Source organism: Triticum aestivum, chromosome 1A, assembly GCF_018294505.1.
Source record: "Triticum aestivum cultivar Chinese Spring chromosome 1A, IWGSC CS RefSeq v2.1, whole genome shotgun sequence".
Taxonomy (NCBI): domain Eukaryota; kingdom Viridiplantae; phylum Streptophyta; class Magnoliopsida; order Poales; family Poaceae; genus Triticum; species Triticum aestivum.
Window position 1 is genome coordinate 444,426,663 of NC_057794.1, and position 27,106 is coordinate 444,453,768.

General features: G+C 49.8%; 2 protein-coding genes across 2 annotated transcripts; one reads left to right on the plus strand and one right to left on the minus strand.

Annotated features, from left to right (window-relative positions):
• Positions 1–1,475: 1,475 nt before the first annotated feature.
• On the plus strand, positions 1,476–7,937 carry LOC123055049 (GDSL esterase/lipase At1g54790). Its single transcript, XM_044478953.1, has 5 exons — positions 1,476–1,965; positions 3,201–3,401; positions 3,941–4,107; positions 4,378–4,648; positions 7,553–7,937. The coding sequence occupies exons 1-5, from the start codon at positions 1,725–1,727 to the stop codon at positions 7,819–7,821; spliced, it is 1,149 nt and encodes a 382-aa protein (XP_044334888.1). The 5' UTR covers positions 1,476–1,724; the 3' UTR covers positions 7,822–7,937.
• A 173-nt stretch (positions 7,938–8,110) lies between these two features.
• LOC123055054 (UPF0603 protein OsI_019212, chloroplastic) lies at positions 8,111–9,491 on the minus strand. The gene is made up of 3 exons (XM_044478965.1): positions 9,018–9,491; positions 8,717–8,909; positions 8,111–8,602 (listed from the first exon to the last, which is right to left on the minus strand). Exons 1-3 carry the CDS (start codon positions 9,429–9,431, stop codon positions 8,355–8,357), a joined length of 855 nt encoding a protein of 284 aa, XP_044334900.1. The 5' UTR covers positions 9,432–9,491; the 3' UTR covers positions 8,111–8,354.
• Between the last annotated feature and the right edge of the window lie 17,615 nt (positions 9,492–27,106).

Here is a 27,106-nt window from a genome sequence, read left to right on the forward strand (position 1 = left end):
TCTCGTTGGGGTGTTGTTCGAAACCCTGCACTGCCATGGGATGAAGGGAAGCTTTGGGAGCTGATGACTGTTTGTGATGCACAACATGATCATCGAGGACATGCGTGATAACAACATGTTCGACCAAGGATTTGATTTTCAATGTGAAAGTGTTGAGCCCCTGCACCAAGAACATGCCACGTTTGAACAGTTTGCCCAATTTCATCGTGAAATGCGTGATTGACACACTCATTTGGATCTTCAAAATGGCTTGGTTGAGCACATGTGGAATCACATTGGTAACCAATAGATGTATTGGTTCATTATGTTCATTCAAGAAAAATTTGATTTTGTTGTAAAACTATTTTATTAGAGACAATTTTGATTGGGTTGTAAAACTATTTTTATTTCAGACAATTAATATTTGGACGTGCAAATTAGTTTTGAACATTGAAATATTAACATTTGGGCATTTTTAGCCGTGACAGACAGAATGGGGCCAAAGGATGTGTCCACGCGTTGAGCGCACGGCCACCGCATACCAGAAAAGGCCCGAACACAACCCCATTGCCCTATCCAAACGGACAGAATCCAGGCTAAATGGACGCCAGTTTGGGGTGGTGCGCTGGAGTTGGCCTTATTTTTAACAGCAAATTCAAGGCTATTTTGCTCCCGGTGTCCAGGCCAGGTGATGTTTCCGCTTCACCAAACTGCATGCAATTCCACACAAAGACTACCACTTGGCAAATTATCATATTTCAGAGCTACAATGGGAGAGGGGGGAGGGCATGGTTTTTTTAGATGTTTTAGTTTTAGTTTTATGGCTATTGTCCTACTCATAGATAGTGGCAATTCCATGAAGAAGACCTCGTCCCGGTGATGCGTCTAGTATTGTCGGTGGGCGTGTAGAGGCGTGTTTCCATCGGATCTGTCTTCGGTGCATATGTTCGGATCTGGTCGTCGTTCATGTCTCTTCAGATTGAATCCTTTCGATCTACACTACTCTTCACCAGCAACGGCTGCTGTTCTGGTGCGCTGGTCTTATGAGACCTTAGCACGACAACTTTTCGACTATCTATTACAACAAGTTTTGCTCGAGGATGGAGGACGTTGATTGCGGCACGCCTTCGGCTCGCTTCAATACTTGTACGCTAGGTGGTCTATGAATCTAGATGTAATTTTTATTATGTCTCGTGTTCGTTATACTGCTATGATTGAACATGAAAATAGAACACACTATCCAAGACGGAATGTGGAATAACGTCTAGCTCACTTATCTTCACTGCAAGATTGACAAGAAAAACAATCTATCCTTCACTTAAAGGATGTTGAGAAAAACAACTCCCTGCATACCCCATGAAACCTTCACAATAACCATATGTCCCCTCTCAGGGAATTATTAGCTACCCCAGAATAATCCAGCACTAGGAGGGCTAAAGTGCAAAAAGCAGCCTACACAAAAGTCATCAGTGGAGCACACAATTGCCACTTGATCATTAATGGTCTCCCTTTCGTCGTCACCCCTAAACAGAAATCAAATCTGCCTCCCTAAACTGCAAAGCTTCAAGCACCAGCGACCTCCCTCCATCTCCGTCCCTTCTACTTCTCACCCATCTCCCCTCCCTCCCATGGCTGGAGTAAGCACGAACCACAAGGATAGTACAAGATAGCGCAGCGGAGTGGCGTAGGGAGCTGGTCAAGCGCAGCAGCCTCACAGCATCCAACCTCCAACCACCGCCGCGACCATGCGTGCCGCCGCGGCGCTCCTCCTCGCCGCCGGAGTCCTCTGCCTCGTCGGCGGCCGCGCGGCGTCCGCGTCGCCCGACTTCGACTACCCGGCGGCGTTCAACTTCGGCGACTCCAACTCCGACACGGGCGGCCGCATCGCCGCGGGCTTCGAGCCCATGCCCCCGCCCTACGGCTCCACCTTCTTCGGCGCCCCCTCCGGCCGCTTCTCCGACGGCCGCCTCATCCTCGACTTCCTCAGTGAGCACCCCCTCCCGCTCCCGACCCCCATCGATTCCCGGCCCGTCTCGTCTCCACATCCACGCTTCGCTGCCATCTGCATCTCACCACCACCAGCACCGGTGCTGACGGAAGGAATCGCCGTGTCGTAGACTGTCGAAAATCGAAATGGCTCGTCAGTGCGTGATTTTTGCGTGCGCCCTCTGGATGTTGCAGCAGCAGCACGAAACGAATCGTCGTGTACGGATGATACCACCACCGTCTGCAGCCGATCGTTTCCCTGATGGCAGCGTGCACATCTCCGCCGGGTCCAGCCGGTGGTTGGAGCAAAAGGCCGAATTGGTTAGGATTGTCCTTTGCTCGACAGGTCAAACGCACCCCCGGGGCGGTGGTTAGGGCCTTAGGGGTGGAGATCGACGCACCACTCTGCAGCCGGTCCTTGGTAGTTGCATTCACTGTCTTAACATTATGCTAGTGGAATTGTGCTGGATGTGAGGGGTCCAGCTCTGTTCGTGCGGTTTGGCACCCCTTGATTGTTGCAACATTTTGGTGAGATCGTGTGGGTCTGTGGGGAAAGCAAGCTCTGCTTCTTGGGTGGTATTCTGTTCATACAGTGTACATAGAATTAGTTTGTTGCGATCCGGGTGCCTAACTTCCCGGCTGTAGTGAGCGAGACATATCATGTGCTCTCATTTAACTTATTAACTAGTAGTTTGACAGGGCCAATACTTTGCACCTGACTTTTATAGGTTATAAATCATTACGAGGCCAAGTGATGATGGATGTTTACTTTTCGGAAAAAAGAACTGATGATGGGTGTTTGGAGGAGAAACGTTTTTTAGAATAATTTGGAGTAGCTAAGAAGCAAACAAATGGCTTGCACAGTTCTCCTTGTAGGAGCTACATTTTCCCCGTAGTTAAGATGTTGATCAATGATCATTAACTTATAAGCATGAGTTCCATGGTTTGATCGCAATGAGTCTAATTAAAAACATTTTTGCAGTATCTGATTCATCGGCACAAATAAAATTTATGCAAAGCTGTATATCAGATAAGGTGATTCATTTGAGTTGCTCATGTCAGGAGGTGCTTTAGGGGGCCTATTGCATTATATTTTGTCTGAAATGCTGATCCCACTGAACCTTGATTTTCTTGATATGGCTGACACCTGACAGGCTATTGCTCTTACTTTTGTCAAAGAAAAATAATGGGGTGTTCTGTATTCTGATATGTGTTTCCTCTACTTCTCCTTGTAGTGGATGCGATGGATATGCCATTCCTCAATGCATACTTGGATTCTCTTGGCGCGCCTAACTTCCGGGCAGGTGTTAATTTTGCTCAAGCTGGCTGTTCGATTACTCCAGCAAGTGCAACATCTGTCAGCCCTTTTTCATTTGGTCTTCAGATTAAGCAATTCTTTGCATTCAAGGAAAAAGTCACCAGGCTGCTCTCTCAAGGTATGACTGATTAACAGGTTGTCTTGTACGGTACGCACAACCTTTGTATATTTGTGGACTGCAAAGCAAAACGTACATGTCTTTTGCAGTATCCTAGAAGTATTTATTCCTTAGTAGAACCCTTGATTAAATGGATGTGACTTGCCAGCTGTTCTAAAGACTTAGTGCAAAAAAGTCTGAACTCATGAAAGATCTCAGCAGAACAATTGGAACCATCAAACTGAATAAGTAGATATTGTTGATTGATTACCATATTTGTGAAAGTGCAATTTCTGTATTTCACCAGAATAAATTAGACAATACAACATAGGATAACATTCATAACACATTAGAAATTATTGCACTGAGTGCAATCAGAAAATCTAAAGCTTGATTGTCCTCTTTGAATAGTCTGACGAGCATCAGTTGTGGTACAAAGTTCCAAGAGTATATATCAACTGACGAGTAAATAATGATAAGCTCCTCGATACAACAGATAACCATCCAATTCTTTTGATTTCACCAATTCAGACTATGGAACTCTTATTATATTTTTACAGGAGATAGGTACCGTCGGTATATTCCTCAGTTGGATTACTTTTCAAAGGGACTCTACATGTTTGATATAGGTCAAAATGACCTTGCTGGTCAATTCTACTCAAGAACAGAGGACCAAGTCATTGCATCCATTCCGACTATTTTGTCGGAATTTGAAACTGGGCTCAAGGTTTGTAAATACATAGTGCTTCATGGTTCTAATATTTTTCAGTCCATGGACTTGTCAGTTGTCATTTTGCCTCATTGCACTTTGGTAATCACATTGTTAATAGAGGTAAAAATCTCTGTTGTAGTTCATATAGGTTTCAGATTCTGTAACATGTATCTTGGTATTACTCTTTTAGTTATATAGTTTTCCAAATAAGTGCCTCACATTTAGGATATTTTTCTTTCATTTATAATACAATCTTATTCTATTATGTGTTCCTTGTTATTTCAGGCACTATACGATCAGGGTGCCAGGAAGTTCTGGATTCACAACACAGGTCCTCTTGGCTGCTTACCTCAAAACATAGATCTTTTTGGCAAAGACCCAACACAACTGGATGAACTTCATTGTGTAGCAAAGCACAATCGTGCTGCGAAGATTTTCAACTTACAGCTGCATGCACTTTGCACAAAGTTGAGAGCCCAGTTTTCTGGAGCTAATATCACTTACGTCGACATCTACTCCATCAAATACGCCCTGATTGGCAATTACTCTCGATATGGTATGCAAACTAGTGTTAACCACATCCTCTCGTTATCAACAAAACCAAGCATAAAAAATCATTTGGACTTGTCAGTATATCATATCAATAGGGTCTAGGAAGATGTTTCTAGATTACTAATCATGCTTCAAATATGATTATCATTTGGACTAAAAGAGAGTAAACAGTGACACTTTGGATTTTGGCTCTTCGCTCATGCTGTCTTCTAGTTTTTCAACTTTCTTGTGCTAGGGATTTTTACATATGCTGTTATGACCGACATATTAGGTGGGCTGTGGCCCAAGTTATCTTATCGTTATTAGGGGCTTAGCCCAGTTATCTTATCGGTATTAGGGTCGTTTGCTTAGGAGTCAAGTAAACCTCTCTATATAAGGAGAGGAGATGTATCAATCTAATCAAGCAAGAAGCAATCAGTATTTGCTCGGCTTCCCTTAGGGAGCCGGGAGACCTAACCCTAGCCGCCTCTTGCGCCGCCGCCGCCTCTTCTCCACCACGCAAGGACGGCGCCCAGCCGCCGGCCGCTGCGCCCTTGACCTCGTCTTCCTCCATCTTTCCCCTACAATCTCCGCCCTAGAACCAACAGAACCCTAGCTCCTAACACCTTGATATCAGGTAGCTCAGTTCCGATCATGTCTTCGCCGCTGCCCATCCCGTCGCTTCCGCTGCCGACCGTCACCACCACGCCGCTGGCCTTCTCCACCGCGCTGCTGCCCTCCCCGTCCGTGCCGCTGGTCGCATTCTCCGGCGCCGCCACCACCCAGATGACGGCGCCCTCCACCGCACCATCGGCCGCCGTCTACTCCCCGGTGGAGATCACCGGGGTCCTCAACGATCTCGTCACCGCCGTCCAGGGGATACAACTATACCTAGCCGGCCCCTACGGGTCGCCGGCCGCCGTGACCGGGCCGGCCGCCCTGCCGTGGTATTCGGCACCCGCGGCGCCGACGGGGCCTCTACACCACCACTGGCCGCTTCAGCCGCCGCCCGCCGCCGCGCCCCAATGGTCGCAGTGGCCGACGCCGGCCCTCGCCGCGTCACCCACGCCACCCGGGTCGTCGCCGCCACCGCCCTGGCAGCCCTGGCAGCCGCCGCACCCCGGGGCCACCGTGACGCTGGTCGGGCCGCTGCAGCTACAGCCAGCCCCCGCCACCGCCCCGATCTGGCCACAATGGCCGGCCGCGGCCATCGCCGCACCCGCCACCTCCGCCGTTTCCAGGCAGCAGCAGCTGCCGCTGCCGGCGCCTCCACCGCCCAGCACCGGGCTGACTACAACCGCGCCGGCGGGCGTGCCGATTCAGCAAGTGCAGTTCCCGCCCTCGCCATCCCAGCTTCCGGCCTGGTTGCCCGGGACGTCACCACCGCCAGTCTACACCATGGCCGTCGACCAGCCGGCGCCCTCCCTGTCGTACGACGGGCCCTCCGGCTCCGCGGGTTTCCACGCTGGCTTCGACGGGCCACCGCTTTCCTGCGGACCACCTGTGCACATCGGACCAATGCCATCCTCTTCGCTGCTCCGTACCGCCGAGCCGTACACTCATGGCGGTCATGCTCAGACACCGCCGCGCTTCGCCAAGCTCGCCTTCGCCACCTACGACGGCGCCGAGGACCCCCTCAACTGGCTCAACCAGTGCGAGCAGTTCTTCCGGGGGCAACGGACGCTCGCGTCGGACCGCACCTGGCTCGCCTCTTATCACCTCCGCGGCGCCGCACAGACGTGGTACTACGCCCTCGAGCAGGACGAGGGCGGCATGCCCCCATGGGAGCGTTTTCGCGAGTTCTGCCTCCTTCGCTTCGGACTACCGATACGTGGGAGCCGGCTGGCGGAGTTGGGCCGCCTTCCCTTCACCTCTACGGTGCAGGACTACATCGACCGCTTTCAGGCCCTGGCGTGCCACGCGTCCGCCGTGACGGCTCACCAGCGGGCCGAACTCTTCGTCGGCGGTCTGCCAGATCATATCCGCGTGGACGTCGAGCTGCAGGGACCCCAGGACCTCCAGACGGCCATGTACTACGCCCGCGCGTTCGAGCGCCGCGCGGTGGCCATCCAGCAGGCATCACCGTCCCGGGCCGCTGGGCCGCCACCCTGGCCGGATGTTTCCGAGCAGGGTCAGCCTGCTCAGGCTTCCGCAGCACACCTTGCCGCGACCGCGGCGCGCCCGTTCCGCCGGTTCACCTCGGCCGAGCTACTCGAGCGTCGCCGCCAAGGGTTGTGCTTCAACTGCGACGAGACCTACATGCCCGGCCACGTCTGCCCCCGACTCTTCTACCTGGAGGCTGCAGACTACATTGAGGAGGACGCCGTCGCCGCCGGGCTCGGCGACCTGGCCGCCCCAGCTGTCGCGGAGGTGTTTGATGCTGGTTGATCACCTCGAGGAGTTCAGTAAGCGCTTCCCCGCCTTACAGCTCGAGGACGAGCTGTTTGTGCAGGCGGGGAGAAGTGTTATGACCGACATATTAGGTGGGCTGTGGCCCAAGTTATCTTATCGTTATTAGGGGCTTAGCCCAGTTATCTTATCGGTATTAGGGTCGTTTGCTTAGGAGTCAAGTAAACCTCTCTATATAAGGAGAGGAGATGTATCAATCTAATCAAGCAAGAAGCAATCAGTATTTGCTCGGCTTCCCTTAGGGAGCCGGGAGACCTAACCCTAGCCGCCTCTTGCGCCGCCGCCGCCTCTTCTCCACCACGCAAGGACGGCGCCCAGCCGCCGGCCGCCGCGCCCTTGACCTCGTCTTCCTCCATCTTTCCCCTACAATCTCCGCCCTAGAACCAACAGAACCCTAGCTCCTAACATATGCTGAATTATCAGTTTTCATGTTCCCTCATCATCAGAATATCTACACAGTAATACTCGTAAAGATCATTGAAGTAATGTTTTTTAAATTTCCACTTTCAAACTTTTACAGGATTTGAAAGTCCCACCGAAGCATGCTGTGGATACGGAGGGCCACCCCTGAACTATGATGGCAGAGTGCCGTGTGGACAGACAAAATCTGTGAACGGTAATCTCGTAACCGCGAAAGGATGCAGCGACAGCACTGAGTATGTCAATTGGGATGGAATACATTACACGGAAGCTGCAAATTTCCACGTTACATCGCAGATTCTGACCGGGAAGTACTCAGACCCTCCGTTCGTCGACAAGATGCCATTCCTTATAAAACCGAGGTTCTAATGAGCTGGTATTTATTCCCACAACTGAATTAGTAAACCAATGTAATGTTGTATTGACCACAACTGATGTATTATTTATCACATGTCAATAATCACATATAGCTTCTTTTTTCATTAGTTCAAATATGTTTTTTTGGTGATGTGCACTGTTCTCTTGGCAAAATTACTCGAAATTTCGTTGTAGCATGCAAGTTTTGAAGGAGAGCTTCACATTTTGCAAGCAATTGAAGTTACTAAAGAATCTTGGCAAGAAAGAGTAGATTTGCATCCAAATTAATCACACTATCCAGTTGAGCTATCGTAAGAAGAATTAATAAGTCCTGTTTGGGTGAGAATTTTTGTCCGAGTACTGCGGGAACTGAACTGTTTGCTCTGTAAAATTACCTAGTTCCAAACAGGCGGCAAACACTGCACACGAGCGCGGGTGCGCTTGCATTGATCTCTCTCTGTTCACTTCTAAAAATTCGAGCAGAAAACCGGGGGGATTCGAAAAATTACTGTGCTGTACTGTACACTGCGCGGCGCTGGAATGGATCACTTCTTGGAGATGTAGGCATAGTACTGCGCCATGGGCACGACGAAGGCGATGACGAGCAGGCCGCCGACGACGAGCGTGAACTGCCCGCGCTTCTCCTCCGTCTCCTCCTTGCTCTTGAAGTTGGACTCCCGCTTGCTCTCCTGGAACGCCGGCCCGCCCGGGTCCGGCAGCCCGTCGATCGCCGCCACCAGCCGCTTCGCCGTCGAGAAGATGGCCTCGTTGTACTTCTCGTCCGTCGCCAGCACTGCAATGCACGCGAGCATATCAGACGCTCATGCTCCGTCCGTCGCCGCCGTAGTGATGAACATCATACTAGCATTTGATGGCCATTAGGGGAAAGGGGAAGCTAGTTACGTACCTGGGAGGTTCTCGGAGACGGTGGCGTCGAGGATGGCGTCGCCGACGGCCTGCACGAAGGCCGGGCCGCCGGTGATGGCGCCCTCCTTCTGGCTGGTGACCAGCACCACGATCCCCTTGTTGCTGCCGTCCTCCACCGTCGGGTACCACTTCTCCAGCACTTGGTCCGCGTACTCGAACGCGTCGGCTTTGCTCTGCACACACATGAACACACGTACCCAATGCGAGAGCATGGGTGAGCTTTTGCTAGCCGGCCGCCGGCGACGAGCTGCTTACTGATCGAGACCAGACAGTACACGTACAGTGAGCTTGCGGACGGTGACGAAGTTGATCCGGATGTTCTTGCGGGCCTCGAGGTCCCGGGCGAGGCGCTTGACGTCGGACTTGGTCACGCGGCTCAGCACGCCGGCGTCGTCCACCACGTACGTGTCGGCCGGCGGCCCGTCGTTGAGCACGTCGAACTCCGACGCCGCGGCCGGCGCGGGCGCCGGCGACAGCGTGAGGGCCAGGGACAGCGCCGCGGCGGCGAGGCCGTGGTGCAGGAACGACGCCCAGCTCCCGACGCCGCCGTCGCCGTCGCCGTCGCCACGCCAGGCGACGCCCGCCTGCGCCTGCTTCTTGAGCGAGCAGGAGACGGCGGCGGGGGCCGCTGGCTTCCTGCTCCTGGAGCCCCGGAGCGGGCCGAGCAATGCGGAGGGGGAGAGGAGGGTCTCCATGGCCGCGGGCGCGGAGCGGGAGGTGGGGGTTGTGCGGGGCAGAGTTCACGCCGGAGTTGCTCTGCCGCGTCCATTTTGTTTGTGCGAGCGGCGTCACTCGAGTCGGATCGTGATTGGGTGGCTGGGATTCTGGAGCCGGATAAGGCGCGGCGCCAGCGTGGACGCCCGGACATGTCTGTCTGTGTCACGATGCGATGGAGTTTGCAGTTTGCATCGCTATGGTTTTTTCTCCTGTTTGTGTCTACTAGTAATAATTTCTACTCCCTCCGTTCTTAAATATTTGTCTTTCTAGAAATTTCAACAAGTGTCTATATACGAAGCAAAATGAGTGAATCTACACTCTAAAATATGTCTATATACATCCGTATGTGGTAGCCATTTGAAATCACTAAAAAGACAAATATTTTGAAACAGAGGGAGTATTACGTAGGATATTAGTTACATGTTATATTAGATAAGATATATTTGTTGCACCTTGGTATTTAATAAGAGCAACTCCAATGGGGTGACCCAAACAGACGGTGCATTTGTCTGCTTTTTGTCCGTTTGGGTCGGTCGCTCGCCCGCCGTCTGCCTAGTTTTGCATTTGGGTCGACAATGCGCCCAACGCGCCGACCCATTTCATGTTCGCATTCAACTTTTAAATAAAAAAGGCCCGCGGCCGATCATGCCAGCGGCCATGTCTCATGACGGCATCATGCCAGCGCCGACATAGAATGGCGGCTTCAGAAAACACCACAGTTCATGCTGACGTATTTGCCAGCCGGCCGGCACACATGCCAACACACAAAAAATGGTGGGACTTGAGTTCGACCATGCCATTGCGGCTCCCGTGGTCATGCCGGCATACAAAAAAGATGACCCCTCGACGTCATAGATCAGTCGTCGTTGAATTTGAGCATGTCGGCCTGCATCTTCTCGAACCACGGCCTCTTCCTTGGCGACAAGGCGTTGAGATCCACCTTCATGATCTCCACCCCGGTCATCATGCTTGCAAGAGCCACTTCTTTCGCCTTTGTCTTGGCATTGGCGGCCTCGATCTCTAGCATCTTGGCTTGCTTCTCCGCCTCGAGCTCGAACATCTTGGCTTGCTTCTCGGTGTCAAGATCAAGCCTCCTCCTTTGGATCTCCATGAAAGCATCCATTTGCTCCGCCTTAAAACGCCGGCGCTCCTCCTCTCTTGAGTCCTGCTTATTCATCATGCTGTCCACGCTTGCGATCAAGGCGTTGGTGGCGGCATCTCGCTTGTCCTCCTTCTTGGAGTTGGTCTTCCCCCGAGGCCGTGCCGGCTCGCCCTCCTCAACATCCTCCACAACGCCCTCCCCCCCACGTGCCTTGAGCGCGGCATATTGTGCCTTGAACTTCTCTTCGTCCTTGATGACCCGATAGCAATGAGAAAGGTTGAAGCACTTGCCATTGTGTTGAACCTTGAATGCCTCCAAAGCTTGAAATGTCTATAAAATGTTTCCATGCAAGCATATGAGCAAGTGATAGCAAAATGAAGACGTAAAAGGATGATGTTGATGGCATAAAAGAGGGCGGCTTACTTGCTATCATACCATGTCTTGCACGCCGATGCCGCTCACGGGGCGGGCCTTGACGCTCTCAAGGGTGGCGCAAAACTTATTGCACTCTTGTTGGATCGCCCTCCACCGCTTGGGAATGGAGACCCACCCGCGCGCGCTCACAAATTGGTAGGGTAGAAACTTCTTGCGCTCATGAAACTCGCGGTGCACACGAGTCCAAAAGGTTGAATGCTTTTGCTCGGCGCCCGTCTTTGGGTCTTGTCCAATGTCTCGCCAACACTCGCAAAGAAGCTTGTCCTCGGCAGCTGTGTACGCCTTCGTGCGCTTGCTCTTGCGCTTCGGCTTAGGACCGGCGGTTTGGTTGGCGAGCTCGTCCTCGAACAAAGGCTCCACTTCGATGTCGCACTCGTCCTCTTTCTCTAGCCCACAGTCCTTCGGGAACTCGTGGTCGAGGGGGAATCCGTCCAGGTCGATGCCGACTTGATCACTCATGAAGGCCGCCTGATGGGGATCATAGCCAGCGGCCGACGTGAACGTCCCGCGGCCATCCTGGCTTTGCGTCTCCTCGGGATCGTAGCCAGCGCCCGGCGCACCACCCTCGAAGATGAGGTGTTGCATGTAGTCCTCGTCGACGGCGGACATCATTTCCTCGAACAGGTTACGGGCGCCCGGGAGACTGCCGGCCGGCGTCTGTCGCACGCGTTTCCTCGTGCCGCCGGACGACGAGCCATCGACCACCGGGGTGGCGTTGAGGTCGATGGGCGCGGGTGTGGAAGGCGCGACTACGCTCACGTCGGGTGAGCACTCCCCGGAGAGGCGGGAGGCCTGCGGGTAGACGTGGAAGCCGGGGACCGGGTTGCAAGCCGATGTGCGGGGTGAGTCGGGCATCACCATCCGAGGAAACACCGACGAGCCGGTGCTGGCAGCGGCGACAGCGGCTTGGACGAGGTTGTGTTGGCTAGGGTTTACCCCAAGCATGTAGAGTGCCTCCCTCGTTGCCGCGGCGACGTGGGCGTTGGTGAACTCCTGCTGTGCGGCGGCGGCGGCCTGCGCAGCGGCCTCATCCCACGTGTCCGCGGCGTGCCTCCGGCCCTTCCTCTTGGCTGACTCCCTTGCCCGCTGTTCGGGCGTCAGCGCCTTCTTCGGCTTGGTCGCCGCGGCGGTCTTGCGCGGGGCACGAGGCTTGCCTTTCCCGAAGGGGGCGGCGGCGCCGGACGAGGCGAGGGAGGCGAGGCCGGCGACGGCATCGAGGTGGAGGTCGATGGCGTCCTCCATGGCTTGTTGGGGGGTGGGGGCGCGTGCGGGCGGGAGCGTTTTTGGGGAAAATGGGGGGAAATGGTGGTGGTTGCCACCGACAGGCGGGCCCGGGGAGAGGAGTAGGCGCGCGCGCGTCTGTTTCGTGTCCGCGCCGACGCAAATCCGGCTCAAAATTAGGCCTGAAATGGGTCGCCCGTGGACGAAAAACGGACGCGCGTCCGTTTGGGTCGGCGCGTTGGGCCGTCATTTTTGTCCGCGCCAACCCAAATAGACCCGGGCGGACAAAATGGGTCACCCCATTGGAGTTGCTCTAAAATATCAATTACTTTTTCACGGGAATGGTGGAATATTAATTACATGATAGATTTTAAGGGATAACATTGAGTCAAAACGTGTTTATAACCAATGGCAATGATAGGTAATTAGAGCGTTAAACGTGTTTGATGCTCAACATTAAAACGATTTGAACCGTTAAATAACATAATTTGACGGTTGAGATGTTTTGAATTTGTCTATTTAAGTTCTTTTATATTAGTATATAGATATAAATATAGATATAGATATAGACTAAAGAGATGGTGAACGGAAATTGAAAAAGAGCACCGAAAGATAACCAATAACAGAAAGCAAAGAAGCGACGCAAATACCGGAAAGTCCTTTCTCAATCCGAGCTCAAATGAGCTCGGGTGAACAGTAAAATTAAAAAATATTTTAAAAATGCTCAAAAATTCTAATTTTTTTGGTAAACATTGACAAATATTCTAATTGCTTGCAAAATTTCATCTTCATATCACATTCGTACAAGGCGTGGCAAAAAAAAATCAATGCTCCGAAATGCTTTGAAAGTAGCATTTTCAGAGCATCGATTTTGTCTTTTTTGTCATGCCTTCTATGAATGTGATCTGAAGATGAAATTTTGCAAGCAGTTAGAACATTTGTCAAAGCTTGTCACAAAAAAATCAAATTTTTTTGAACATTTTTAAAATGTTTTTTGATTTTACTGTTCACCTGAGCTCATTTGAGCTCGGGTGTAGATACTCCACGTCCCGCAAATACGAGCAGCAAACAGAGACTAGAGAAAGGGCCGCTGAGCACAGAGAAGCTAGCAGAACAGAGCTGTTTCGATTGGTCATCGATCGACACCTCCATAAGGCATCACCTCATCAGTCAAGCTTCAACACCGATATATCCTGGTTATTTTTTTGAAAAGAAACATAGAAACTTTATTCATTTGCGATAACAAGTACATCGTTTACGAGGAGAAGTACAATTTCACTCAAAGGCTCTTCAAACTAGTTCAAAGATGAAGAAAATCTAGCTAACTTAGCAAGTTCATGTGCAACCCTATTTGCTTCTCTATCGACGGTGCCAGTCACGCAACGGGGGACGCCGCGGCTTGTGCGCAAGCTGGATCTGCTTGGCCCGAAGGAGAAGATGACTGCCAAGGCCGCCGAGAAGCTGCTCCGGAAGTTCGACGAGCCGCTCACTGATGACAACATCGCCTGCATCGCCAAGCTGACCCGCCTCAACAAGGAGGCGCTGCGTGTTGCGGCTGCCATGACCGGCGCCGATGGAGTGGCCGAGGAGGCCGTTGTCTGATCATGTTAGTGCAATATTTTAGGAATCTCCAGCGCCTTAAGCGGGGTTGAGTTAGGGCTCTCTGTAATTCCTGTAGGGTTAGTGGTTAGGAGTAGCTGGCGCTGCTGCAATTTGGGGCTTATTGGTGGGCTGCAGTGTTCCCTGAAAGTTGGAGGAGTTAGCTTGTCTTCGGTAGTGCGTTTATCTTCAATCAATGAAATTAGTAGCAGTTGGAGTATGATCAAGTGCCCATATGAATGACAACCGCTGTCCGATAGTTAGTTGGAACGTACTGTGAAGCTATCGCGGCGCATCGACCAGCGATTCTCTGTCTTCAGGAGACGAAAATAGACGCCTGGTCACCAGCTCTAGTTAGGGACATTGGAGGTAGCAGGTTAGCCGACTGCGTAGTGTTGCCTGCGATCGGGTCTAGAGGCGGGGTGGCCATTTTTTGGGACAGTGAGATCGTCTCGATCGCGTCCCAGGCAGTAGGGGAATTCGCCATCACTTCCAAAGTTACGGTCAGCCAATCGGCCACCGTTTTTTGGCTAATTGCGGTCTATGGACCTGCTGACGACGCCCGTAAGGATGCGTTCCTCCTGGAGCTGGCACGATCTGCCCCCTCCTGGAGAGCCGTGGCTCCTCACCGGTGATTTCAACATTATCTACGAAGCTAGGGATAAGCTTCAACCTTAATCGGCGTATCATGGGGAAGTTTAGGGCGGTGCTAGACGCGGCAGGTTTGCGGGAAATTAAGTGTAAAAACAGGCGTTTCACCTGGAGCAATGAGCGGCAAAATCCAACGCTGGTTAGTATAGATAAATTCTTCTGCACTATTAGTTGGGAGCTTCTCTTCCCCGTGTTGGAAATATGCCCTAGAGGCAATAATAAATTAGTTATTATTATATCATATTTCATTGTTCATGATAATCATTTATTATCCATGCTAGAATTGTATTGATAGAAAACTCAGATACATGTGTGGATACATAGACAACACCATGTCCCTAGTAAGCCTCTAGTTGACTAGCTCGTTGATCAATAGATGGTTACGGTTTCCCAACCATGGACATTGGATGTCGTTGATAACGGGATCACATCATTAGGAGAATGATGTGATGGACAAGACCCAATCCTAAGCCTAGCACAAAGATCGTGTAGTTCATATGCTAAAGCTTTTCTAATGTCAAGTGTCATTTCCTTAGACCATGAGATTGTGCAACTCCCGGATACCGTAGGAGTGCTTTGGGTGTACCAAACGTCACAATGTAACTGGGTGGCTATAAAGGTTCACTACAGGTATCTCCGAAAGTGTCTGTTGGGTTGGCACAAATCGAGACAGGGATTTGTCACTCCGTGTAACGGAGAGGTATCTCTGGGCCCACTCGGTAGGACATCATCATAATGTGCACAATGTGATCAAGGAGTTGATCATGAGATGATGTGTTATGAAACGAGTAAAGAGACTTGCCGGTAATGAGATTGAACAAGGTATCGGGATACCGACAATCGAATCTCGGGCAAGTATCGTACCGCTAGACAAAGGGAATTGTATACGGGATTGATTGAATCCTTGACATCGTGGTTCATCCGATGAGATCATCGTGGAGCATGTGGGAGCCAACATGGGTATCCAGATCCCCCTGTTGGTTATTGACCGGAGAGTTGTCTCGGCCATGTCTGCATGACTCCCGAACCCGTAGGGTCTACACACTTAAGGTTCGATGACGCTAGGGTTATAGGGAAAGTATGTATGCGGTTACTGAATGTTGTTCGGAGTCCCGGATGAGATCCCGGACATCACGAGGAGTTCCGAAATGGTCCGGAGGTAAAGATTGATATATAGGAAGTATGGTTTTGGCCACTGGAAGTGTTCCGGGCATCACCGGTAGTGTACCGGGACCACCGGAGGGGTCCAGGGGTCCACCGGGTGGGGCCACCAGCCCCGGAGGCTTGCGTGGGCCATAAGTGGGAAGGGACCAGCCCCTATGTGGGCTGGGGCACCTCCCACCAAGGCCCAAGGCGTCCTCAAGAGGAGAGGGGGCAAACCCTAGGCGCAGATGGGCCCTAAGGCCCACCTTAGGTGCGCCCCCCTCTCTCTTCCCCTTGGCCGCCTCCCAGATGGGATCTGGGGGCTGCCGCCACCCCTAGGGAGGGAACCCTAGGTGGGGGCGCAGCCCCTCCCCTCCCCCTATATATACTTGAGGTATGGGGCTCCCCAACACGTGTGATTTGCTCTCCCTGTTGGCGCAGCCCTACCTCTCTCCCTCCTCGTCTCTCGTAGTGCTTGGCGAAGTCCTGCTGGAGTCCCGCGCTCCTCCACCACCACCACGCCGTCATGCTGCTGCTGGATGGAGTCTTCCCCAACCTCTCCTTCTCCCCTTGCTGGATCAAGGCGTAGGAGACGTCACCGGGCTGTACGTGTGTTGAACACGGAGTTGCCGTCCGTTCGGCACTAGGATCATCGGTGATTTGAATCACGACAAGTACGACTCCATCAACCCCGTTCACTTGAACACTTCCGCTTAGCGATCTACAAGGGTATGTAGATGCACTCTCCTTCCCTCGTTGCTAGATTACTCCATAGATTGATCTAGGTGATGCGTAGAAAATTTTGAATTTCTGCTATGATCCCCAACAGTGGCATCATGAGCTAGGTCTATGCGTAGTTTCTATGCATGAGTAGAACACAAAGCAGTTGTGGGCGTCAATTTTGTCAATTTACTTGTCGTTACTAGTCTTATCTTGATTCGGCGGCATCGTGGAATGAGCGGCCCGGACCGACCTTACACGTACTCTTACGTGAGACTGGTTCCACCGACTGACATGCACTAGTTGCATAAGGTGGCTAGCGGGTGTCTGTCTCTCCCACTTTAGTCGGATCAGATTCGATGAAAAGGGTCCTTATGAAGGGTAAATGGAAATTGGCATATCACATTGTGGTTTTCGCGTAGGTAAGAAACGTTCTTGCTAAAAACCTATAGCAGCCACGTAAAAACTTGCAACAACTATTAGAGGATGTCTAACTTGTTTTTGCAGCATATGCCTTGTTATGTGATATGGCCAAAAGGATGTGATGAATGATATATGTGATGCATGAGATTGATCATGTTCTTGTAATAGGAATCACGACTTGCATGTCGATGAGTATGACAATCGGCAGGAGCCATAAGAGTTGTCTTTATTTATTTATGACCTGCGTGTCAACATAAACGTCATGTAATTACTTTACTTTATTGCTAAAGCGTTAGCCATAGTAGTAGAAGTAATAGATGATGAGACAACTTCAAGAAGACACGATGATGGAGATCATGATGATGGAGATCATGGTGTCATGCCGGTGACAACGATGATCATGGAGCCCCAAAGATGGAGATCGAGAGGAGCAAAATGATATTGGCCATATCATGTCACTATTTGATTGCATGTGATGTTTATCATGTTTTACATCTTATTTGCTTAGAACGACGGTAGCTTAAATAAGATGATCCCTCACTAAAATTTCAAGAAAGGTGTTCCCCCTAACTGTGCACCGTTGCGAAGGTTCGTTGTTTCGAAGCACCACGTGATGATCGGGTGTGATAGATTCTAACGTTCGAATACAACGGGTGTAAGCCAGATTTACACAGCAAAAACACTTAGGTTGACTTGACGAGCTTAGCATGTACAGACATGGCCTCGGAACACGGAAGACCGAAAGGTCGAGCATGAGTCGTGTAGAAGATACGATCAACATGAAGATGTTCATCGATGTTGACTAGTCCATCTCACGTGATGATCGGACACGGCCTAGTTGACTCGGATCATGTTTCACTTAGATGACTAGAGGGATGTCTATCTGAGTGGGAGTTCATTAGATGAACTCAATTATCATGAACATAGTCTAAATTGTCTTTGCAAATATGTTGTAGATAAATAGCTCACGCTGTAGCTCCATGTTTCAATATGTTCCTAGAGAAAGACCAAGTTGAAAGATATTGTAAGCACTGATGCGGACTAGGTCCGTAGTCCGAGGAGTATCCTCACTGCTACACAGAAGGCTTACGTCTTTGATGCACCGCTCGATGTGGAAACCCCTACAACGTTGTCTGTGGATGTTGTGAACACCTGACAGACACATCCTGATGACTACCTGATAGTTTAGTGCACCATACTTTACGGCTTAGAATCGGGATTCCAATGACGTTTTGAACGCCATAGAACATATGAGATGTTCCAAGAGCTGAAATTGGGATTTCAGGCTCATGCCCGTGTTGAGAGGTGTGAGACCTCTGACAAGTTCTTTTGCCAACAAGATGGAGGAGAATAGCTCAGCTAGTGAGCATGTGCTCAGAATGTCTGGGTGCTACAATCACTTAAATCAAGTGAGAGTTAAACTTCCAGATAAGATAGTGATTGATAGAGTTCTCTAGCCACTATCACTAAGCTACTAGATCTTCGTGATGAACTATGACATGCAAGGGATGGAGTTGATCCCGGAGCTGTTCGCGGTGCTTAAGACCGCAAAAGGTAGAAATCAAGAAGGAGCATCAAGTGTTGATGGTTTAACAAGACCACTAGTTCCAAGAAGGGCAAGGGCTAGAAGGGAAACTTCATGGATGGCAAACCAGTTGCCGCTCTAGTGAAGGAACCCAAGGTTGAACCCAAACCCGAGACTAAGTGCTTCTATTGTAAGGGGAACGGTCACTAGTAGCGGAATTACCCCAAATGCATGGTAGATAAGAAGGCTGGCAACTTCAACAAAGTATATACATGTTATTAATGTGTACCTCACTAGTACTCCTAGTAGCACCTGGGTATTGGATACCGGTTCAGTTACTATTATTGGTGACTTGAAGCAAAAGCTATGGACTGAACGGAGACTGGCTAAGTGCGAGGTGACGATGTGTGTTGGAAGTGTTTCCAAAGTTGATGAGATCACCATCGCACGCTCCATGTGCCTTCGGGATTAGTATTGAACCTAGATAAATGTTATCAGGTGTCTACGTTGAGCATGAATATGATTAGGTCATGTTCATTGCAATACGGTCATTCATTTAAGTTAGAGAATAATGGTTATTCTGTTTACATGAATGATACCTTTCATGGTCATGCACCCTATGTGAATGGTTCATTGAATCTCAGTCGTGGTAATACACATGTTCACGCCAAAAGATGTAGAGTTAATAATGATAGTACCACTTTCTCGTGGCACTGCCGCTTAGGTCATATTGGCGTAAGATGCATGAAGAAACTCCATGTCGATGGATGTTTGGAGTCACTTGATTTTGAATCACTTGACACATGCGAGCCATGCCTCATGGGCAGGATGACTAAGACCTCGTTTTCAGGTACAATGAAACGGGCAAGTGACTTGTTGGAAATCATGCATGCTGATGCGTGTGATCCAATGAGAATTGAAGCGTGCGGTGGATATCACTATTTTCTCATCTTCACTGACGATTTGAGTAGATATAGGTATATCTACTTAATGAAGCACAAGTCTGAAACGTTTGAAAAGTTCAAGCTATTTCAGAGTGAAGTTAAGAATCATCATAACAATAAGATCATGTTCCTACGATCTGATCAAAAGGGGATTTTTTGAGTTATGAGTTTGGCAATCACTTAAGACATGGTGGAATTGTTTCACAGTTGAAGCCACCTGGAACACCACAAGGTAATGGTGTATCCGGACGTCGTAATCGAACACTATGAGATATGGTGCGATCTATGTTGTCTCTTACCAATCTACCGTTTTTCATTTTGAGGTTATGCGTTAGAGACAACTGCATTCACTTTAGATAGGACACCATCTAAGTCCGTTGAGACGACGTCGTATGAACATTGGTTTGGCAAGAAACCAAAGTTGTCGTTTCTTAATGTTTGGTGCTGCGATGCTTAAGGCTTCAGCCGGAGAAGCTCGAACCCAAAGCGGACAAACACATCTTCATAGGATACCCAAAGGTGACAGTAGGGTATACCTTCTATCTCATATCCGAGGGCAAAATTGTTTGTCGCTAAGAACGGGTCCTTTCTCGAGAAGGAGTTTCTCTCGAAAGAATTGAGTGGGAGGAAGATAGAACTTGATGAGGTTGTCGAACCTTTACTTCAACCAGAGAGTGATGCAACACAGAAAGATGTTTTCTGTGGCGCCTACGTCTGTTGAAGAGGAAGTTAATGATAGTGATCATGAAGCTTCGGATCAAGTTGCTATCGAACCTCGTAGGTCGACAAGGATATGTACTACTCCTGAGTGGTACGGTAATCCTGTCTTAGATATCATGTTGTTAGACAACAATGAACCTACGGAGAAGCGATGGTGGGCCCGTATTCCGACAAATGGTTAGAAGCCATGAAATCCGAGATAGGATCCATATATCAGAACAAAGTATAGACTTTGGTGGACTTGCCCGATGATCGGCAAGCCATTGAGATAAATGGATCTTTAAGAAGAAGACAGACGTGGGCGGTAATGTTACCGTCTATGAAGCTCGACTTGTGGGAAAGAGTCTTTTCACAAGTTCAAGGAGTTGACTACGATGAGAATATCTCACCCGTAGCGATGCTTAAGTCCGTCGGAATCATGATAGCATTAGCTGTATTTTTCGATTATGAAATCTTACAGATGGATGTCAAAACAAGTTTTCTTACCAGTTTTCGTAAGAAAAGTTGTATGTGATACAATAAAAGGTTTTGTCGATCCTAAGGATGCTAAAAAGTATGCTGGCTCCAGCAATCCTTCTATGGACTAGAGCAAGCATCTCGGAGTCGGAATATATGCTTTGATGGAGTGATCAAAGCTTTTAGGTTTATACAATGTTTGCTAGAAACTTGTATTTACAAGAAAGTGAGTGGGAGCACTACAACATTTCTGATAAGTATATGTGGATGACATATTGTTGATCGGAAATAATGTAGAATTTCTGGAAAGCATAAACGGTTGTTTGAAGAGTGTTTTTCAATGGAAGACCTGGATAAAGCTGCTTACATATTGGGCATCAAGATCTATAGAGATAGATCAAGACGCCTGATGGTACTTTCAAAGAACGCACACCTTGACATGTTTTTGAAGGAGTTCAAAATAAATCAGTCAAAGAAGGGGTTCTTACCTGAGTTGTAAGGTGTGAAGTTGAGTAAGACTCAAAGCTTGACCACGGCTTAAGAAAGAGAAAGGACGAAGGTCGTCCCCTATGCTTTTGTCATAGGCTCTACACGGTATGCCATGCTGAAGTACCGCACCTGATGTGTGCCTTGCCACATGTCTGGCAAGAGGGTACAAAGGTGATCTAGGAGTAGATCACCAGATAGCGGTCAAAATTATCCTTAGAGGAATAAGGAAATGTTTCTCGGTTATGGAGGTGATAAAGAGTTCAACGTAAAGAGTTACGTTGATGCAAGCTTAACACCTATTAGGATAGCTTTGAGTAGAGATACCGAATACGTATAATGGAGCAACAATTTGGAATAGCTCCAAGTGAAACGTGGTAGCAACATCTACGATATGACATAAAGTTTTGCGAAGTACATAGGGATCTGAATATGGCAAGACCCGTTGACTACAACCTCTCTCACAAGCATAACATGATCAAACCCAGAACTCTTTGAGTGTTAATCACATAGTGATGTGAACTAGATCATTGAGTCTAGTAGACTCTTGGATGTTGGTCACATGGCGATGTGACCTGTGAGTGTTAATCACATGGCGATGTGAACTAGATTATTGACTCTAGTGCAAGTGGGAGACTATTGGAAATATGCCCTAGAGGCAATAATAAATTAGTTATTATTATATCATATTTCATTGTTCATGATAATCGTTTATTATCCATGCCAGAATTGTATTGATAGGAAACTCAGATACATGTGTGGATACATAGACAACACCATGTCCCTAGTAAGCCTCTAGTTGACTAGCTCGTTGATCAATAGATGGTTACGGTTTCCTAACCATGGACATTGGATGTCGTTGATAACAGGATCACATCATTAGGAGAATGATGTGATGGACAAGACCCAATCCTAAGCCTAGCACAAAGATCGTGTAGTTCGTATGCTAAAGCTTTTCTAATGTCAAGTGTCATTTCCTTAGACCATGAGATTGTGCAACTCCCGGATACCGTAGGAGTGCTTTGGGTGTACCAAACGTCACAATGTAACTGGGTGGCTATAAAGGTTCACTACAGGTATCTCCGAAAGTGTCTGTTGGGTTGGCACGAATCGAGACTGGGATTTGTCACTCCATGTAACGGAGAGGTATCTTTGGGCCCACTCGTAGGACATCATCATAATGTGCACAATGTGATCAAGGAGTTGATCATGGGATGATGTGTTACGGAACGAGTAAAGAGACTTGCACGTAATGAGATTGAACAAGGTATCGGGATACCGACGATCGAATCTCGGGCAAGTATCGTACCGCTAGACAAAGGGAATTGTATACGGGATTGATTGAATCCTTGACATCGTGGTTCATCCGATGAGATCATCATGGAGCATGTGGGAGCCAACATGGGTATCCAGATCCCGCTGTTGGTTATTGACCGGAGAGTTGTCTCGGCCATGTCTGCATGACTCCCGAACCCGTAGGGTCTACACACTTAAGGTTCGATGACGCTAGGGTTATAGGGAAAGTATGTACGCGGTTACCGAATGTTGTTTGAGTCCCGGATGAGATCCCGGACGTCACGAGGAGTTCTGGAATGGTCCGGAGGTAAAGATTGATATATAGGAAGTATGGTTTTGGTCACTGGAAGTGTTCCGGGCATCACCGGTAGTGTACCGGGACCACCGGAGGGGTCCGGGGGTCCACCGGGTGGGGCCACCAGCCCCGGAGGCTTGCGTGGGCCATAAGTGGGAAGGGACCAGCCCCTATGTGGGCTGGGGCACCTCCCACCAAGGCCCAAGGCGTCCTCAAGAGGAGAGGGGGCAAACCCTAGGCGCAGATGGGCCCTAAGGCCCACCCTAGGTGCGCCCCCCTCTCTCTCCCCCTTGGCTGCCTCCCAGATGGGATCTGGGGGCTGCCGCCACCCCTAGGGAGGGAACCCTAGGTGGGGGCGCAGCCCCTCCCCTCCCCCTATATATACTTGAGGTATGGGGCTCCCCAACACGTGTGATTTGCTCTCCCTGTTGACGCAGCCCTACCTCTCTCCCGCCTCGTCTCTCGTAGTGCTTGGCGAAGCCCTACTGGAGTCCCGCGCTCCTCCACCACCACCACGCCGTCCTGCTGCTACTGGATGGAGTCTTCCCCAACCTCTCCTTCTCCCCTTGCTGGATCAAGGCGTAGCAGACGTCACCCGACTGTACGTGTGTTGAACACGAAGGTCCCATCCGTTCGGCACTAGGATCATCGGTGATTTGAATCACGACGAGTACGACTCCATCAACCCCATTCACTTGAACGCTTCCGCTTAGCGATCTACAAGGGTATGTAGATGCACTCTCCTTCCCTCGTTGCTAGATTACTCCATAGATTGATCTAGGTGATGCATAGAAAATTTTGAATTTCTGCTATGATCCCCAACACCCCGCCTATGGCTTGATGGTCGCAGCCACGGCGTGCTCCGATCACTGCCCGTTGGTCTTGGCGCCATGCGAAGCTCCGATCCGCCGTGCTCGCTTCAGATTTGAATCTTTCTGGCCGCAATTCCCGCGCTTTCACACTACAGTGGAGCGTGCCTGGAGCCAGCCGGTTCAGCAACATTGTGCTTTTGCGTGACTGGAGGTCAAGCTCAGCAGGGCGGCGAAGGATCTGAAGATCTAGAGCATATCACTGTTCAGCGTTGTGAAGACTCAATTCCACATTGCCAGTGAGGTGATTCTCCGTATGGACGTGGCGTAGGAGACAAGAACGCTGTCAGTTGCAGAATTCAACTTGCGTAAATTGCTCAAGATCCGGCTAGTGGGGCTGGCGGCAATCGAAAGGGCAAGAAAGAGACAAGCCTCCAGGGTGCTCTGGCTGCGAGCAGGCAATGCGAGCATGAAGTTCTTTCACGCCAAGTGTTTCTCCAGAAGACGCAAAAACTTCATCCATACAATTCAGAGCGACGATCGGTGTGCCACGGCGCATGGAGACAAGGAGCAGATTATCCACGACCACTTCAGCAGCATGATGACCACAGGCTCGGGGCGATGTGTGACTCTCAACTGGAGCATGCTGCAACTGCCAAGGGTTGAAGCGGCAGGGCTGGATAATCCATTCTCGGAGGGAGAGGTCTGGGCAGCGATCATGCAGTCACCGACAGAGAAGGCGCCAGGCCCTGATGGTTTCAGTGGAACTTTCTTCAGGGCCTGCTGGTCGATCATCTGTGCTGATATCATGGCGGCATTTCACCAATTCTACCGTCTAGCTGGCGGGAATCTAGTTGCTTTGAACACGGCTTTTGTAGCTTTGCCGCCAAAAAAGGATGGGGTTGTGCGGATGGCAGATTTTCACCCGATCAGTCTAATCCACTCCTTTACAAAGCTGGTTACTAAGGTGCTATCAATACGGCTGTCCAAAGTTATCAACACGCTCGTCTCTCCTGCTCAGTCAGCATTCCTGAAGACCAGGTGTATACAAGACAATTTTCTCTATGTCCAGAATGGTGTGCGGGCTCTGCATCGTTCCAAAACCCCAGCTATGCTACTCAAATTGGACATCTCCAAAGCCTTTGACAGCGTGTCCTGGGACTACTTGTTGGAGCTATTGCAGGAGTTAGGTTTCAGTGCCAGATGGAGAGACTGGATTGCCTGGTTATTGGCATCATCGCACTAGGAAGTTCTGCTTAATGGAGTGCCAGGGAGGAGGATTAGGCACTACAAGGGGCTCTGACAGGGTGACCCACTGTCCCCGCTGCTATTTATCCTGGCCATTGACCCACTGCAACGCCTAATCGATGCAGCGGTTCAGCAACAAATGATGCAGCCATTGCCAAGGAGGGAGCTGAAACTAAGGGTCAGCCTGTACGCAGATGATGCAGTTGTCTTTATGAACCTAGTTCAAGAAGAGATGGAAGTGCTCACCACCATACTAAAGCTGTTTGGAGAGGCCACGGGCCTGAGGATCAACAGGCAGAAATCAACAGCAACCCCAATCAGATGTGAGGAAGTGGATGTTCAACAAGTTCTGCAGAGCTTTGGAGGCGTCATCACAGATTTCCCGCTAAAATATTTGGGCCTCCCGCTAACTCTGACAAGAATGAGACTTGTTCACCTCCAGTTTGTCCTGGATCAAATCAGAGCAAGGCTAGCCGGATGGAAGGGCAGGCTCATGTCCATTGCTGGTCGACGGGTCCTCGTCAGAGCCGTGCTGACTGCAATCCCAGCGTTTGCTATGACAGTGCTTCGCATGCCTAAGAAATTCTTCAAAGAAATTGACAAAGTCAGACGGCGCTTCCTGTGGGCACAAGAGGATGAGCTATCCAGAGGCAAGTGTAAAGTAAATTGGAGTAAGGTATGCACACCTTTGGATAAACAAGGACTTGGCATCCTCAACCTCGAGTGCTTTGGCCGGGCCCTGCAGCAACGATGGCTATGGCAAACCTGGAAGCACCCAGACAAGCCATGGGTGGGCGTGGAGGCACCATGCACTGCCTCCGATTGGCTGTTCTTCAGCGCGGCCACCTCGGTCACGCTTGGCAACGGACAGACGGCCAGGTTTTGGACCTGCTCCTGGCACCAGGCCGGCGCGCTGCATCTCCTTTTCGCAGACCTATATAAACACTCCAGGAGGAAGAACAGATCGGTTGCTGATGCCATACGCGATGATCGATGGATCCTGGACCTGTCGCACGGGCAGACAGATTAGATAGTCCATGACTGCATCGCCCTAGCAAGACTGTTGCGACTGCTGCCTGTAAACCTCAGTTCAGACACGAGCGACGAGATCCGATGGAACTTGGAGGCCACCGGCTGCTACACTGCTGCTTCGGCGTATCGGGTGCAATTCCAAGCGAACACCACCTCCACATATCCACAGATCATCTGGAAGGCTTGGGCGCCCGGGAAACTGAAGATCTTCTTCTGGCTATTGCTGCTGAACAGGCTCTGGTGCAACGATTGACTGCGGCAAAGAGGGTGGCCCAACGCATATTTCTGTTAGTTCTGTTTCAGGAACCTTGAGACGGCCGACCACATCTTCTGGTCCTGCCCTTTCACCATCACAATTTGGAATAGCCTCTTGGTTTGGAAGGGCTGTGAAGCACTGAACGCCCAATCCGATCGTCTAGCCCAAAGCAGCACCGATCGGATCACAAGCATTGTCGAGGGTACAAAACCGGAGTTCAAAAAGGGCATAAAGTCGCTCATGATGCTTGCAACTTGGGAAATTTGGAGGCACCAGAACGACTGCACTTTCAGGAACAAAGTGGCATCTGGTAGAGAAATTTTGCAGGCCATCAGGCGAGGCATTGATCTATGGAGGCACGCTGGTGCAACATGCTTGATGCACCCATTCACGCTGCCACCAGAAGGGATAGGGTGATTGACCTGCTGTTTTATTTCCCCTTTGATGTTCCCCTTGTTTTTCCTTTAATCCTTTTGATCTTCTGATCATCTCCATGTATTTCCAATTTACCCATTGCTCCCTGCTATGATCAACATGAAAAGCCAGCTATGCTGGATCTTTCAAAAAAAACAATGCTCAAATTTAGTAATGGGAAAGTCACATGCTAAAAAATAACAATTGTCAAACACTGTCGCCACTGTACTAGATGACCGTCCTCCATTGTTCATGGTTTCGATAACCTCCATGTTATCTGAGTTAATAACTAAGCGGTTGCAGCCCGCCCTTAGAGCAATAGAAAGACCATATCTAAGCGCCATAGCTTCAGCCATCAAAACGTTTGTGCACCAATCAATTCTCCAATTCCCTCTTGCAATGATTTTTCCTTTATCATCTCTCAAAACAGCACCAGCCGTGCTCCTGAGCCGGTCATGATCGAAAGAGGCATCCACATTAAGTTTTACAAAACCCTTTGGAGGTTGGACCCAACCTCCTTTTTATATCGTAGCCTTTGGTGATATAGCCAAAACATAGTTTAATGTAATTGCACGAATTCCCATGGAGATCTGGTTAGCATCTTGGGTTTCCTTCTTATGGACCAGTTTTCGCCTCTTCCATCATAAATACCAAGTTGAAATTGCAATTAATTCACGGACATTCAGAATACCCAAGATCGTAAGCTCCCGTTCATGCATAGAAAGCAAAAATTCAAGCACTGCCTCACCAACATAATCAACTTCACACGCTCTTTTAATGACCTGATCTAGACCCAGTTTTTTGCAAACCTCTTTTGCTTTCTGACACTGAAATAATATATGCTTTGTATACTCTGATCCAAAGGAACATGCCGGACA

What these genes read in the sequence shown, in the direction of transcription:
- LOC123055054 (XM_044478965.1), bottom strand. Translation starts at nt 9,431, where the DNA reads ATGGAGACCCTCCTCTCCCCCTCCGCATTGCTCGGCCCGCTCCGGGGC. An exon ending in TCACCGTCCGCAAGCTCACT is followed by an intron (nt 8,910 to 9,017) that starts GTACGTGTACTG and finishes ATGTGTGTGCAG; the next exon opens with AGCAAAGCCGACGCGTTCGA. An exon ending in CGTCTCCGAGAACCTCCCAG is followed by an intron (nt 8,603 to 8,716) that starts GTACGTAACTAG and finishes CGTGCATTGCAG; the next exon opens with TGCTGGCGACGGACGAGAAG.
- LOC123055049 (XM_044478953.1), top strand. Translation starts at nt 1,725, where the DNA reads ATGCGTGCCGCCGCGGCGCTCCTCCTCGCCGCCGGAGTCCTCTGCCTC. An exon ending in CCTCATCCTCGACTTCCTCA is followed by an intron (nt 1,966 to 3,200) that starts GTGAGCACCCCC and finishes TTCTCCTTGTAG; the next exon opens with TGGATGCGATGGATATGCCA. An exon ending in TGGCAATTACTCTCGATATG is followed by an intron (nt 4,649 to 7,552) that starts GTATGCAAACTA and finishes AAACTTTTACAG; the next exon opens with GATTTGAAAGTCCCACCGAA.